Here is a 17,418-nt window from a genome sequence, read left to right on the forward strand (position 1 = left end):
ACTGGCCTATAGTTCCCCGGGTTGTCCTTGGACCCTTTTTTAAATATGGGGGTTATGTTTGTCATTTTCCAGTCTGTGGGAACCTCACCAGACTGCCAGGACCTCTCAAGTACAATGGCCAGTGACCCAGCAACTTCAGCCGCCAGTTCCTTCAGGACCCGTGGATGTATCTCATCAGGTCCCATGGACTTGTGCACCTTCAGGTTCTCTAGGTGTTCCCGGACCTGTTCTGCTTCTACCCTGGGTGGTTCTTCGGCGGGTGGCGGGCACGGTCCGGAGCGCCCGGAGAGGGGCTGCTGCCTGGGGAGGTGGCCGGGGAAGACCCTGGGTTGTCATCAGGCACCTCTCCCCGGTGGTCTCGGAGCAAGTCTTACCCCGCGGGCATTACGGTCCCAGCGCGGTTGATTGTCTCTCATTCTTCTTTTTTTTTTTTTTCTTTTTTTCTCTTAAAATGTTATACAAGTAACCTTTTCAAGGTATTTGATTTAAGATACCTCTTAGAAACTACATAAAGTTTGTAGTAAAATAATGCTTGGTACGGAGCCAAATATCATTTGACTTCTTTTAAAACACAACTGACCATAAGAGGAACACAAATCTGTTGGAATGAGTTCAGAGGAGGGCCACAAAGATGATCCAGAGGGTGGAGCACCTCTGCTGCGAGGAGAGGCTGAGGGATCTGGGATTGTTCAGCCTTGAAAAGAGAAGACTCCGGGGGAACTGCCTTCCAATACTGGAAGGGAACCTACAGGAAGGCTGGGGAGGGACTTTTTACAAAAGTGTCCATTGATAGGACAATTAGAAACGGATTTAAGTTAAAGGAAAGCAGATTTAGATTGGATCTTGGGAAGAAAAATCTTCAGTATGAGGATGGCGAGATTCCGGAATAAACTCCCCAGAGAAGCTGTGGATGTCCCCTGCCTGGAGGTGTTCAAGGCCAGGCTGGATGAGGCCCTGAGTAACCTGGTCTGGTTGAGAGGTGTCCCCGTCCACGACAGGGAGGTTGGATTAGATGATCTCTAAGGTCCCTTCCAATCTAGGCCATTCTATGATTTTTGTTCTTCTGTGCAGTAAAAAATGAATGTGTTAAAGATTTTGTAAGCAGTAAGTACTAAAATCTTATACAAGACTTTCAGACTTCTCTTCCTGTTAACAACATCAAAAGGAACAGGGATACTGCATATGTCACAGTAACTGTGTGCACGTGTGGAAAAAAATCTCAGTTGTGTTATTCCTTTTATCCTATGGTAGAAAACGTTACTCATTCCTGAGAAAGGCTCACCTTCTTTTTTCTCCAGAACAGTAGCTCCCTCTGCACTGTTTGTACCAACAACAGACGGAAGTTCAGAAAAACTACCAGACAAGTTGTCAAGACTACTGGCAGCAGACAGACTGGATGGACTGGATGGAACAGAAGACAGGGAATCGGCGGCAGACACACTTATAACCTGAGGTTTGTAGCAAGTCGGTAAGGCAGAAGGAGGCATTGCTGCTGTCAATAATGCGCTGACATCATCTGCCTAAAGGGCAGAAAACAACTTATTAAAACACTTTTACGTATTTTCACCTAGAAAGCATTATCATTATTCCAGTCTCCTTCAGTATATCGAAAAAGTAAAACATGAGTATTGGAAAAATATGCATTTTACAATGTGGTTTACAAACGGCCAACAGCATACATTAAACTGTAAAATGTGCAAATTGTAAAAATACAAACTGTAATAATGCAAAAGTAGACTTCAATATTTCTAAAAACTTCAAGGACAGTTACATAGTATTCATTTTCTTAACATCCAGATAGTTTCCTAAATTTACATTACTTCAAAGTTTGCTTAAACTTTATTGCCACAATTTTTGTATCACTCAAATTGTGTCAAATGAAAAGCATGAAATTATAAACATAAATTCTTTCTGTTTTTTCATTTGGGTCTTTTTCCACTCCACCTTGTAATAAGAAGTCTTCAGCAAGAAAATATTGAAAGAAGATTTATAAAATCTCTACTGACTTTCCATACCAGGCATGTACAAGCACCAGAGAAACCACAGTATTTTAAATTTTGCAGACATTGCCATATTAGTTTTTTCCCCCCAGAAGGATGGCAGGTAAGTATGGATTTCCCAAGAACCAATCACTTACAGTGACCAGGTCTAATGGCGTCTGTCCTTCTTGGTTTTTCAGAGTAGGATCAGCCCCATGTGCCAGTAACAAGGCACAAAGCTGTGTCCTTCCCTTCTGGGCCGCTTCATGCAGAGGTGTGAAAGCCCATTTGTCCGTAGCATTCACGCAGGCATTATACTTTATAAGTAAAGCTGCTACATCAACATGCTGGAAAATAAAAACACCTGTTAAATTCCAAAATACCACAGTGTATTAAACTAACTCAGAACTATTACTGATACTTGTCTGTAATCCTCATTTAGATTTTTTTTTAATACATTTTGGGTTTAAAATCATAATTAAAAAGTAAATGTATTAAACCAAAATGCTATCTTCCTCACCTTTAACATACTGAGAAAAGGACAGATTACAATAGAATTCCAAATCAGGTGAATATGAAGTAAAACAGCCCAAATTTGAATTTCCAGTTTGAAAGTACTCCAGTTGTTTTGATTAAAGGCTTGATCCAAGCACAAAAGATGCAGGAAGCCCACACAAGCAGTGTCTTGACATCAGCCAAAAAGTGAAAACGAAATCTTGCTGATAAAGTTTAACTGGCACAGGTAAGGAAATACATTTTATGAAATACCTGTCAAGCTGCTGGCTTTCTAAATGTTCATGTTCCTAAAACTCAATTCTGTAAATTGCAATTGTAATACTACAAATTCAGAAGTCTTCACCTATACAACAAGCTGACTACAATAAAATTATTTTTGTGTTTTACAAATAAAATCCATTACAACTCAATGGCAAAAGCCTTCTCTAGAGCATTGGCTCTACAAGTGAAATGTATCACTTGTACTTATTTAGTTTTTAAAAAAATAAAGCCTCAGAAAGGTTGAAATATTTACCCCATAAGATGCTGCATTATGCAAAGGAATCAAACCTCCTTTATCCTGTGCATTCACATCTGCCCCATGCTGTAACAGGTACTCTGCAACCTCCAAATTGTTGTAACCAGCTGGAAAGTTACAAAAGGACAGAAAAAATATATTAAAAAAACCCCATCCTCAACAGGCTGTAGACAGGTAGAAAAACACTTAAATTACTTGAAAGTTAAGTTGTCAATCCCAGTGAAGACAGTGTATGAGTATTACTGAGGACAGCTTCACCATATTTAACAGCATTTGGTTTTAGAACATCTATCAATAAACTATAAAAGAACCTATTTGGCTAGAAAGAACAGGAAAATAAAGTCTTTAAACAGTTTAGAAGAGGAATTTAAGACTATGCATAAAATACAGATTTTTATTTTTTTTTTAAAGAGAATATATGGAAACCTCTAGCTTGAGGCTATGCTTTAAACTTCCTTAGATATGGAAAGTTCAGCCACAGTAACTAGTTACTCTGATCAAACCAGTTAATTAAAACACCAACCTGCTAAATGCAGCGGCGTTGAATGCCGCCCTTGCGTGTCCCGGCAGTTGACATTGTCAGGTGAACACAGCTTTTTCACTCGGGCCAAACAACCTTTCTTTGCGGCATCTAGCAGAGCTGCATCTCCTCTAAGGAGGTCCTGAATATCAGTATCACCGTCTTTAACAAGGTCCAGAGGAGTGTTTCCATCTCTGTTTTTCTTTGTAGGGTCAGCTCCATGCTGTGCACGTGAAAAACAGGTGGCAAGTATATGAACAGAATAAACGGGTTGCATCTCATGCTTATTGAGCAAATATTCTGACATCTACTCAAATCCTTCAGAGAATCTTTCATTTACTGAGAAAGGACAACAAAGATGCTAATGCTATCCCCTTTACTGAAAACATACATTTAACTACAATCATTTAGAAATCACAAAACACAAATCAATTTCTCAAAGTCCAGTCACGTTTCAGACTGAACAAGAAAGAAAAGAAAGTAACCTCTCTCCAGCATGTGTAATACCTGTAAAAGGAGTTTGCAAATCTCGTATTTTCCTTTTGCTGCAGCTTCATGCAAGGGAGTGAATTTCCACAAGTCAGCCACGTTGACAACTGCACCGTGTTTAACCAGCAGCTCTGCAACTTCATAGTGACCGTACGAGCAAGCATTATGTAAAGGGACAAGTCCTCTGGAAATAAGTGAAAAAAGAGTGAAATTCTCTTTAAAAAATGGGTCTTTTTCCACAAAGTGATACAAACGTAAACAAACAATGCACATGCAAGAATCAAACCATAACAAAAACTTTCTTTTAATTTTCCACAATAGTCCAATGTAGTAGGAATACCTACTGTCAAAGTGGTAAAAATGCAATCAATAGTGGCACTGAAGACAAATAAAAACATAGGGCCAGAGAAATTCTTGCTGTCCTAGTCTCAAGCATTGCAAAATGCTTCTGTGTATATTCTGAACATCTTTAACTGAACTTTTCATGAAAATAAAAAAATCGAATGTCTGAAGAAAGATTGGATGCTTAACAGCTAGCAGATAACAGCAATTACAACTGCCAAAAAAATACACAAGTATTTACCCCTTATCTTTTGCATGCACATCAGCTCCATGTTGAAGAAGATACGCAACAACGGATACCCTGTTATATCCAGCTGCAAAATGAAGTGGTGTAGACTGACGTCCTTCAATATCTCTGCAGTTCACACTTTGAACTGTACATAGTTTCTGTAAAATTCCCCAAACAAAAACCACATATTTAGCCTTGGCGCACCTTTACTTTAGTCATAAAATGCTGTTATACATACTTAATTTTGAAAAACTGTTTTCATTAAAAATGATGTTTATTTTTTCATTCATTTTTACATACAACTTTTAGTCTTCACAGAATGTGCTCCAAGGAAAAAAAAATAAACACTCCCTCTCCTCCCAAATCCACATCTGTGACTTCTTATTTATGCTTTTAACATGACTAACTTTTGGAAGTGGTGAAGGTTACATTTTGTCATCTGTAATACTTATGCAATACAATAGTTTTAGAACAAGGATCACAACTCTAAAGCAGTCAGTGAAGGACTGACGGATTGCTTGTTTCGAGAAATTGTAGTGTGGGATATAATTCCTACTTATTTTTAGGATAGATTTAAGCTTACCTTTACAGTATCCACATCTCCAGCCTTTGCAGCCTCAAGCAACTGTCGATCTGCATCAGAGTTACCTAAGGGGATACCTTCTGCAAAACAAATACGGTTGCATGACAGGAAAGTGTATGTAGTTGAAGGAATGTAAGACAGGAAATCATTTCAGTGTTTCAAAGACCTCCCTTTAAAAAATAAGTTAACCAATTATAGACAAGTTTTGTCTTTTCTTACTACCTACAATTGTAGCTATGAGTTCTAATAGTGTTGTAAAGTTGCCGTTAGCAACATGCTTCCTAAACTTTTTGAAGTACTGTGGAACTAACTCAACATTCTCATTTGTTTCAGAATTTGTTTCAGACTGCATCAAGAAGCTTGCTTACGCGTATAATGCCCAAGCCTTACTCTTGAAAATCCACGTACCCCGTTGCCTCTGCTCAGAAATGTGAAGCAGTCATTTTTTCCTTTCAAAATTCAATTACTCCCCCCTCCCTACACCAGGATTTTCCAAAATTATTCCAGGTGGCTATACCATAAAACATTCTGAGCATTTCTGACACTTTACATAGCTGAATACTATAGAGTAAGTGATTTTGTTAACTACACCTAGAGCAGGCACTCTCCCTGTGTATGGGCTGCACAGTAAGAACTGCACAACCTAGGGCTGGTTTTTTTTTTGGACTTTGTGTAGTAACAGTGTTCACTTGATAGCACTTCACATGGCAAGTAGAATGAAGCACCACAGTACTTTCGAAGTGGATCCTGAATAAATCAGTTGTACCTTGTAGCAGCTGCTGCACACTTTCAGTCCCCATTTGTAACGCTGTAAAGCCCTGCAGAGACACAATAGAAGGATCGCATCCGGAACTCAACAGCAACCTGCACGTCTGAAGGTGACCACAGTGTGCTGCTCTGTGAAGAGAGGTCTGGCCAAGATTATCTAATGCGTTAACCTAAAAACAATGCAGACAAAAAATATCATCATCAAAATTTAATATTAAGGCCGTTTTCATTGCTGACTGGGAGTTTCGGAAGTGTTAATCTTACTGCAATTAAAAGAACATATTCAGCATACTCCCAAAGATAAAATTTAAACAGAAGTGGTTCATAAAGTTGTAACTGCACATACTGAAGAACAGTATCCTTTTAGAGGGATGTGAATAATCCAGTGTAAATGAGCCGTTACAGCAATTTTAACACACACAGAAGCAGGCCATTATTTTACTCACAGCAGCACAAATCCTCAGCCTCAACTGTGCAGAACAGCTTGTACCTGCATCGTCTTATTGTGGTTTTTCAGATTGAGAACTTTCTACATGTTTCAGTGAAGATGCATTTAACAACTTAAAACTCTGCACCCAAAGATTACTCGCATTCCCTACTGTTGTACAGTTCAGTCTAGCTTCTCATTGTTCCTTTACATCCCCTACTTTTTCTTCCTTAAGCATCTCATGACTACTGCTGGACAATGAAGCACTGAATAAGACACTCTACAAACTTACACTTATTAGTAAAAAAAAAACACTACATCTGCATTTCTTATAAAATAGGATCAAACTAACAATGATGCATTGATGTACAGGGCTGTACTGACGGTCTACGTCTTAAGTGTATAAACCTACCCAAGAGGAATTATTTCAGAAAAGTCTGACTAGTCAGCTCTCCGATCTCATGGTATGAAAACCTCCCTAGCAGGCAAACCTCAACAAAAAAACCCCACAACCAACATCATTAATAGCAACGCATACCTTAGCTTCATGTTTCACAACTACTTCAACAACATCATTATGAGCCTTCTCTGATGCCACATGCAGAGGAGTCAAGAAGCTTAAAAAAAAAATGACAAAAAAAAAATCAACATGTATTTTGCAAGATGTTCTAAACACTTAGAACAGTATTCATTTGTAACAACTCACTCTTTTGTTTTTTCATTGATGTTGGCTCCTTTCCTCAGCAGCAGTTCACACACTTGTTTTCTCTTAGGATATGGAGATGCAGCAGCACAATGCTGAGAACATTAAAAACTGTAGCATTAACAACCAGCTAGCAATACCCTAGTTTTACTGCTTGGTGGTCAGCTAGCAGTTAAGAGCTAATTGTACACAAAGTCAACGTTAAAAAAAACAAACCCAAAATACGCAGAAGCTTATTAATTTGGGAGATTCCACACGGGCTTTTGGATTTACTCCAGTATTCTCCAGACTTCTCTTTGCAACAGTTGCTGCAAACCTTCAAGCTTTACAAACAAACATATGTAGCTTGCTTAAAACTAGACTATTCTGCAAAAACCAGTCATTTAGACAACCTGAATTATACCGACAATTTAGATTAGTCTTAACATCAACCTTAAGAACAAGTATTAATTGATATCACTTGTTTAACCAGACACTGGATAATCCAGTTGGTCTGAATTACAATGTTAGACACTGAAATTTTTAGTTGGAAACTATTACCGTATGTTTAGGTGAGCCAGAATATACGCAAAGTAATTAATAAATCCTGAGATATTACCAATGCTGTCTCATGTGTTTGAGGATGCTTGAAGTTCACTGTCTCCAAAGAAAGATGTTTTTTGATACGAGCCACATCTGATTCTCTTGCAGCCTGTAGCAGTGAGTGACCTTTGAATTCATCTTTAAAAAGCAATGAACACATACAAGAAGGTTACACTCCTTAACCCAAGAAGGATCAAGAGGATTGTTCATTTCAGTTAAATAAAAATTTTCATTTTATTCAGCAGACCATGGTGCAGACATTTCCAACTCAGACTTAAGCTTTTACATCACTTGACAACACATTTTAGCTAAGTCAATACACTACAGGAATGTGCTTTTGTTTCCAAACCAAAGCCAGAGACATCCAAACTGGCTGAACAAGACCTATTTCACTCACAACAGTTCTAGGTTCCACTCGTCGCATGCACGCCAATTCAAGTCTACATAAATCCCTACTTCTGACCTGTCTTTGGAAAAGTATTTCTAGATGCTACCATGAAGTCTAACGTAGTATTTGCTGGCAATTTTTGTATATATCCCAGAAAGTTATTTTTTTGATCACTCAAAGACAGATTTTTGAGGGCATTCTTTTCAACTCCCTAAGTTTGCTGGACAAAAATCAACGCCTTTTATCAATTTCTTTGAACTTTCAGCAATTGTGGCATACTCATATATACTCAACAATCTAACCAGTCACAGGTTTTCTTCAAACAAAACACAGGAGAATAAAAATTAGCATTTCAACAGTCTTGATGCAATGACAGGAGCAAGTATGGCAAATGAAAGCTTCCTGGCAAGGTAGTGACAGAAAGCATGTATTCAGGGAAGAAAAGTTACAAAATCCATCAAATCCACATGACTTGAAAAATGACAGTAAAATTATTTTAAATGCCCACATTCAGAAAATCTAGCAATCTCAAATTATAAACAGAGAAATGTACTGGCCAACATTGCACAATTGCTTGGAAAGCGTAAGCATTTCCCAAATCTGATTTCTGGCAGATCACTGTATAGGGAATCTAAGTACACAGTACAATTTATAACGGTAGAACTGATCTCACTTTATACTCACATGCTAATCGTTCTTTTAATTGGGGTGTTGGAGCCAAATCAATGGTGCTTTTGTTGTGACAGTTCAACAGCGTTGGGTCAGCACCGTAACTTAACAAAAGAGAACATACTTCCACTCTGTTCTTAGAAGCTGCTTCATGCAGAGGGGTGAACTGCCACAGATCCATTGCATTCACACATGCTCCATGCTTGAAAGGAAAAAGGGTAAAAAAGATGCAATATCAAAACCAGACCACTAGAAGAAGAATTCTGTCATTGGTTTCAATGTTGTAGACTGCTAAATAATAAAAAAACAACACACCAATGCTTGTACGCAAACTCTATCCAAGACATTCTCCAGACACTGATTATCAATATAATAGGGACAGTAGCTCTGCTACAGGTGAAATCAGAGAGAGTGCCTAATTCATATACTCCAAATCAGCTTTGAACAAGTTCTCGTTCATTGCTCTACAAAGTCTAGAGTGAACAGTTGCACTAAGATAAATACATCTTCAATATATGAATGCTAAGGTATCTAAGAGACAGGCACTCAAAGTTTACTTAAATTCAAAACATTTAAAGTTCTGCAAGTAATACTCTTGGATGATTAATATCTGTGTAATTCTTCTCCAGTAACATTCCATATATCCCTTGAGTTCTGCCTGTAAGCAAGTCTGATAGGACATGTTCTTCCCATTGCTCCTGTTAAAGCTGTAGTTACAAAACACTATTTTAGAGTCACTAGAGCAGAAATCCAACAGGGAATACAACTCTAACTTAACTCTTAAGACACATAGTGGTGTTTTTTTGGTCTAGTACCCCAACTGTAAAGATTCACTTTACAATTGGCCTCTGAAGTAAAAATAAATAAATAATAAATCTTGACTATTTATCTTTACTTATATATACACTTATACTTACAATGTATCACAGAATCACAGAATGCCAGAGGTTGGAAGGGGTCTCAAAAAATCATAATGTCCCACCCCCCTCTTAAAGCAGAATCACCTAGAGTAGGTCACACAGGTGGGTTTTGAGTGTCTCCAGAGAAGGAGACTCCAAAACCTCCCTGGGCAGCCTGTGCCAGTGCTCTGTCACCCCCGCAGTGAGAAAGTTTTTCCTAATGTTTTTGTGGAATCTCCTATGCTCCAGCTCATATCCGCTGCCCCTTGTACTGTCATTCGACATCATTCGGAAGAACCTGGCTCCACCCTCCTGACACTCCCCCTTGACATATTTATAAACATTAATGAGGTCACGCCTCGGCCTCCTCTTCTCCAAGCTAAAGAGACCCAGCTCCTTCAGCCTCTCCTCATAAGGGAGATATTCCACACCCTTCATCATCTCTGTGGCTCTGTGCTGGACTCTCTCCAGCAGTTTCCTGTCTCTCTTGAGCTGAGGGGCCCAGACATGAACACAGTATTTCAGATGTGGCCTCACCAGGGTAGAGTAGAGGGGGAGGAGGACCTCTCGTGACCTACTGGCCACCCCCCTTCTAACACACCCCAGGATGCCATTGGCCTTCTTGGCCACGAGGGCACATTGCTGGCTCATGGTCATCCTGCTGTCCACCAGGACCCCCAGGTCCCTTTCCCCAACGCTGCTCTCCAACAGGTCAGTCCCCAGCCTATACTGGTACTTGGCTTGTTCTTTCCCAGACTCTACACTTGCTCTTGTTGTATTTCATAACATTTCTCCCTGCCCAACTCTCCAGCCTGTCTAGGTCTATGCCTATTTAGATAACTTTACTTCACTTTCACTAAACAAATAAAAACACATATGGAATTACTGGGGACTGAGACATACAGGACAGAACAACAGCATCCGAACATCTGGAGTTGTCTAATAGAATACCCCCAGCTGTTATAATAATCATGATTTGCTGTAGCAGCTGAGAATGGGCACAGTTCAAAAGTCCGTTGGTGGGCAACACTCACAGATTTTTGCAGGTCACTTCTTCAAGCCACTAATTTAACGTGCATGATACATTATCTTCAAGATTAACATAATCCAGATAAATCACTTCAGTTCTGAGAGTTCACTTATGTTACAAAAATTTTTCTTTTGGCTGAAAGCTACAGTTCAGGGTCAGAACCGATGTTGTACAGTTCACTCCCTCAAGCGACTGATTACACTTTAATTTTAAAACATTTACTATCTTTACCAGTAATCTTTTAAAAAACCTCTCAATATTTTCTTCTGAAATAGTCTTCTATTGCCAAACTCAAAATATTGCTCAGTTTGGGGTTTTTTTTGTTGTTGTTTTTTTAGGGGAGCAAGAGTGGGAAGGTTGAGATAAGGACTTACTTAGTGGTACAGAAACATTCAACTTTGGAGCAGAGATGGTTAAAAGCAGAAAGCACATTTATAAAGATAAAGCTTCCTTGCAAGCAGAAGATTCTCTAGCTCCAGCTTAATGATCACCAACACCTACAGTAAAAGCAATTTATCATTCTTTAAGTTTTGTAAATCTAAGTACAAAATAAAAAAAAAAGATGCAACTTGCATTAGTCCATTATAAGCTGTTCTTACTTAATAATATGCAATATAACCTCTCAAAGACCAACCTTTACTAGAAGCTCTGTTACTTCATAATGACCATAGGAGCAGGCATTGTGAAGTGGCACCAAATCTCTACATAGGAGAGAAAGGGAGAAGACAATTACCTTGTACGCATATTTCAATTACAAATTCATCTATAACACTGCAATTAGTACTATGCTACACCTTGAGCATTTTACAAAAATAGTATCAGAGACGTTCAAATGAAAGTGAAGGGAAACAAGCTGGAGAAGTCATAAAATCCCATCAGCATTTTTGAGAACAATAAATAGTTAAAATAATCAGAAGATAAGAAATTAATTGCACTGTCTTACTGTAAATGAAATAGTTCCACTCAGACTTGGACCCTAAGCAGGAAGAACTATCTGCAGGGGAAATTCAGGAGTGACAGTAATTATTTTCTTTTTCAAGAGAACATTGCTGTAAGATTTATCTTCTCCCTTACAAGCTAAAGAAGTCTTAGCAGGTAATGTTTAAGTAACTGTGCAATATTCTACAGTAACAGCAGGGCTACAGAGGTTTCAAAGCCAGCTTCATATTCACTCAAACTGAGTGGTCTTATGAACAGGTGAGAAACTGCCCAATGTGAATTCTTTTACTGTGGGCTGAAAAGGAAGAAATTACAGAAGTGAATTCTAACACCAAGGGGACAATTAAAGCTGTCTCATCAGGCAGCTATTTGCTGCAGCTGTGAAGTGACCCTTTGAAAAAGGAGTAGTAAAAGTTTGCTCTCCATAATCTTTAATACACATTTTTTAAAAACAGGTTTTTCATTATATTATGTAACTAAATAAACTTAGCATGTCTACATATCACTGCATTTCCTGACATAACAACTAAATGCCTGAAAATGCAGTCCAAATAAAATCTCTAGGAAACAGATGTTCAATTTTTATCACATTCTTTGCAAAAAGAAGTGTAGAAACTTAAAAGTAGTAAGAAAAGGATGATTGATTCAATCATTGAAACATTTGCTGACCTCACAGTGGTACATGAACGTGTTTTACTGAACAAAGCAGCATGTTCTATGGTCAGCTGAATTTGAATCCTACTGATTCACAAGTCTTAAGCCTACAGCCTTTGCATTTTTGTCATAACAGAAAGGTTAAATGGTATAATGCTCTCAAGTTAGAAATTCTTCATCGTTAAAATAGTATACTTCATCTATTTTTTTAACAAATTCTATTTACTCCTAAGAAAGAAAAAATGAACCTACCCTTTATCCTTAGCATGTACATCAGCCCCATGTTGCAGTAAGAGCTGGACTATTTTTACACGGTTATACCCAGCTGCTAAATGTAAAGGAGTAGACTGAAATGAGAAAACATAGAAGTAATCAGTAACACAAAATCACAGGTTGATCTGGTTGATCTTATTTTTTCAAAACTTGCTAACAGTACTAATTACTGAAATCATTAAAATACTTGCAACATCAAAAACCCCACAGGGCTTCAATCAGGCATTTGACAACTATGTTAAATATTTACTGACTGCTCTGAGTCATCATAAAAACAATTTCTGAATTTATTCCATCACTAATACATTCTAGCAACACAGGCCCTCTTAAAGGTTTTTTGAGTGCTATAGTCTACCATAGCTATAAATACTTTACTGGGACAAATTACATCCCTGGTGAAAGGGGAAATAAAACAGCCATTAGAAACAACAGCTGCTAAGTTACAAAGAGGTCTCCCTGCCATTCAATAGATTAAGTTTGGAAATTATCAACTGAGATTGTTATCGACATCTGGGAGTGCAGGATGTTAGTGGGTTGTGGTGGAAACTTAAGCTTTCTTTCTGAATTCTCACCCTCCACAGAGCAGCTGGATAACTGCTCTACGATCTTTTCTAGCATACCCATCAGCAGCAACAAGGGCCAGAGCAACAAATTAGTGAAGGGAAAACTTATCCTCTTTATTTACTAACTCATCAACTGAACTGGGTCTGCACAGTTCCTAGAGGATGAGTCTCATAACTAAAAGATGAAAAAATAAATAGACATGCATAGGTGTTTTTGAGATTCCAGTATCTTACCACAAAGCCTTAAACAGGGAAACTCAGTTAAATAAAACTCAAGTGAACAAGTACACATACTTAACGGGAACAGCAACGATGCTAAAAAGGATATTCAATAATCTGGACCTTTGCTAGGCTAAGGGCTCAACCCCAGAGACTATCAGGATTTTTTTCACATAATTCTTCACCAATACTCATAGCGATGAATAGCATGTTCCTGAAACAGCAGCGATACCTTGCCTAGGGAGTGGTAAATAAGGGGCCTGCGTGTATCTCTCTGACAGCGCTCAAGAATCTATGAAAAGGCCCTCCTTCTTCATCATTGCAGATATGAAGGTCAAGCAGAAGTTGCAATTGAAAAGGTGTTTGTTTACTGCTCCTTGATGAAAATACCTATGTAGTCCTTCAAAGGTTTAAAAAACAAAAATCAGCTGGCTGCTATAGAGATACAATCTTATTTCCCCCATATATTATAGAGAATAGGTAGATTCTACACTTAACATTCTTAAATTATCATCAAACAATAACTGTGAAACATGTACGAGTGAATTAATTTTAAATCATGTTTTAAACAAAAATACCTTTCTGCCATCACTTGCATGACAGTTAACATTTAATGGCGTAAGAAGAGACATCATCTTTTCTTCATTTCCACTCCTGAAAAGCAAGATATGAAACAGGAAGAAATATTTTTATTACAGTTTTTGGTAGGCTATTATGTTTATATATTTTTCCTTCCTATAATGTTCAGCAGATCTATTCTGAACTAATACATTCACTTCTGTACTATCAGCATTAAAGGGAAACCAAAAAGGCATTTATAAAACTACTTGTGCAGCTTAATTCCCAGGTAACAGTCAAAGCTCAACATCTAGATGCTGACATATATATTCATTATATGCAATTCTCAAACTATAGCTAAATTACAGAGATCTTCCAAACACACATACCTGGCACTTTCTAAGAGTTCATCTTTCTTGTATTCACCTGGAAGACAAGAGGGAGTTTCTTTAGCTGTTAAATAAATATCTATATATGTAAAGTTCACTACTTATCCTCATCTTGCAAAATTTTAGAGAACATAAGTGCTAAAAACTTGATAGTCCATTACTGAACTAGCACAATAAACTATTTACCCAGGATACAGAGACAATGACAGCCATATGGAAATTTCTATTTAGAACTATAAAACAGAGAGAAATTAAACTAATATTAGAAAGACAAAAACCAAAATACTGTATTATATTCATTCAATTGTTATTAGTCATAATGTAATCTAAAGATTATCACTTACCAGTCAGCACTGCTTTTGCAGATGGGTCTGCTAAATCCAAAGCTGTTCTTCCATCTGTGTTCCGGATGGTTGGTTCGGCACCATGCTGCAGCAGTACTACAAAATGCCAAAGTTCTCCATAAGAAAACAATTCTATAAGACAACGCTTATGAGACATATCATTACTGTGAGCTGCAAGCAACAAAAGAAATATCCAGTTACTGATCCTAACCTCCTCTCTCAAACTTCTAATGTCGGAATTCCTTAAAGTCCTCTATGACCAGTTTTATTACTGAAACATGCCTACACATATTTTATGGAGATAAAAAAAAAAAAAAAAAAGGGAAAAAAGCAAAAAATTTAGTCGCTACCCCCCACCAGGCCCAGACAAAAATTAGTAGCTACCTCCCACCAGGTCCAGAGCATGCTGCCTCAAATCCACAAATCACTATGCCCTGAACTGTACGCAGCAGTAGTAGGCCATGCATCTTGCACTTACACTGGGGCCAAACAGCACTGTTACATAAACAACTCTTCAGATGTGCTCCTTAATGAAGTAAATGAGAGCAAGTCACACAATCAATAAATTAATTTCTTGACCACGTATGTAACTTTCTACCTTTCTCTAGCTCTTAAGAACTTTGCAGGCAAAGCAAGTGGCCAATAGAGCTGAAGTTTAGCTCCTGTCCATAACTAATTTTACATGGCTGCTACACACAGACAGAACGACTCCATTCCTAAACCCAGTTTTGCTCTTCCCGCTGCACTGTGAGTTGCAGCAGAAGAAAGCATGAGTCTAGGCTGAAGCCAAAGAGAATCTAGCTCCACCTCATCACCTTAGAGCTCTTTCCCCATGATGTCTACGTGAACCTTTACACTTGGGCAATTACCAAAAACAGACCTAAAAACTTGTTTCTTATAAAAACGGCATCTTAATTTAAGTTTATGAAAAAATTTTAGTTTCAATCCTTATACCAGCCAGAGCTTCATAGGGTAAAAATGGTCTCTAACGGTTTTCTGATTTTTCACAGGGAAAAGAAATGAGTCAGTCACAGGAAGAGTGGGAGGAAATTACCAATGCAGACATCTGTCTTGCCCTTAATGGCAGCTTCATGAAGGGGAGTGTAATTCCAATTATCCCGAGCGTTAGGATCTGCACCATGCCGTAAGAGAAGATTGACAACTTCAGCATGACCAAAAGAGCAAGCGTTATGAAGAGGAATAAGGCCTCCATCATCTCGTGCATGGACATTGGCACCACTTTGAAGCAAATATTCAACTACATCCTTCCGACCGAAACCTGGAAGAGATAAAGGGACGAAAGGTGTCAGGGTGGGGTAAGAGAATTCCTTGTCCCACAAACACAAATCAAAACAACAAACTTAAATAACAGTAACCACTTTAAATAACAATCACAACTGGCACTCTTCACCAAAGGATTATTTATAAACTAAGGCTATTTTTGAACCCCCTGAAAATTAAGATTAAAATAAGTAGAAAAATAATATTCAAGGCTACTGCAACAACCAATATCTTGATAGGGCTCCCAAGAGTCAACAGCTTCTTGAAAACATAACAAAAAGAACAAAGCATCAACAACAAACCCCCTTTTGGACATTTCATATAGCTATTAATAAAAATAATATTTTGTATGATACTCTGCTAACCCACACCAATAGATGTGCCTTGGGATCAATAAGAATGGAACTGGCTACAAGCCAACACACGTACAATTTATATTCTAAGCTTTTAAGAAAAGATTCATACAACATGAAAAGTATTTTACAGAAACACATTGTCTATTTTTTTTTAAAAAAGCAAGTACACAGCACTGCTCTCAGGTTAAAACTAGAAGCATGGCTATTTGGTTTTTAAGGAATAATTAATACAAGGTACACACAGTTCTCATCTTTGAAATGATCACTTAAGAAAAGCCTTAGGGACATATGAAGTTTACTCAAGACCATTCTCTGTGGAAGAAATTTAGCATGAGAGTACGCATAACCATAATTTAAAGATATTCACAATGTCTGTTTTCAGCGATGTCTGAAATGGTTATAAATATTTCATCAAGACTGAAGCACAAAAATGCTCTCATACATTCTGAGGCATTCTTTTTTTTTTTTTTTAACATACCTGTCATTCAAAAGTTAGTAGATATGAAAAAATATGCCCACTTGTACATTTGGGCCTAGAAACGTAATTGCTCTTATAAGTCAACTCCATAGCTACTACTATTTAATTTCAGCTGTACCTTGCACATTTATATGACAGCACAGAAAACAGGACATCACTCTAATATCTTCACAAGAGGCCAGAATCACTTCAGACTTCTGCTTGCAGCCATGACATCTATCTGGTTACATCTCAAAGGCCAACGCCTACAGAAATCACTCAAAGGTTTCATGAAGGTCTTTTTGGGTCTCAGGGATTATTAGGGAAGGTACAAGCCATATTGGTATGTATCAGACTCGTCCCAAGTACCTTCTGGGAAATAACCTGTGTAAACCACTGGGGTTTTTTTAATAGAAAATTTAAACTTCATTACACATTATCCACAAAATGTCAGTAGAGAGCTATAAGTTCCTGCAACCATAACCTAGAAATGATGTTTATTCCCAAGAACTATACAGCATTTCAGTGACAAAGTCACAAAAGCACATGAGAAATGTCAGCATTAAATTAGCTACAACTGAGCTTTTCAGTTTTAGTGAATTCTTGTTATTATAAAAATAATTTTATGTGAAACTCTAATCCCAGAATTAACTCTAAGGTATTTTCAAGTAATAGTCACAGGACAATACCGGTGATGTGCTTCAATTCTTCAAAATACATCATTAAGAATACAAATGTCAGCTT

General features: G+C 37.8%; 1 protein-coding gene across 1 annotated transcript; it reads right to left on the reverse strand.

Moving 5' to 3' along the window:
• Positions 1–1,261: 1,261 nt before the first annotated feature.
• On the reverse strand, positions 1,262–15,908 carry TNKS2 (tankyrase, TRF1-interacting ankyrin-related ADP-ribose polymerase 2; the record flags this gene model as incomplete). Its single annotated transcript, XM_009874791.1, has 18 exons — positions 1,262–1,520; positions 2,138–2,326; positions 3,010–3,119; positions 3,536–3,755; positions 4,040–4,205; positions 4,605–4,750; positions 5,176–5,255; positions 5,942–6,113; positions 6,909–6,987; positions 7,077–7,168; positions 7,672–7,793; positions 8,728–8,914; positions 11,276–11,342; positions 12,487–12,581; positions 13,868–13,943; positions 14,237–14,273; positions 14,581–14,676; positions 15,635–15,908. Coding segments are annotated over 18 exons (2,467 nt in total), but the record flags the coding sequence as incomplete, so codon positions are not given.
• Positions 15,909–17,418: the final 1,510 nt, after the last annotated feature.

This window comes from Apaloderma vittatum, unplaced genomic scaffold, assembly GCF_000703405.1.
Source record: "Apaloderma vittatum isolate BGI_N311 unplaced genomic scaffold, ASM70340v1 scaffold17508, whole genome shotgun sequence".
In the NCBI taxonomy this organism is placed as follows: Eukaryota; Metazoa; Chordata; class Aves; order Trogoniformes; family Trogonidae; genus Apaloderma; species Apaloderma vittatum.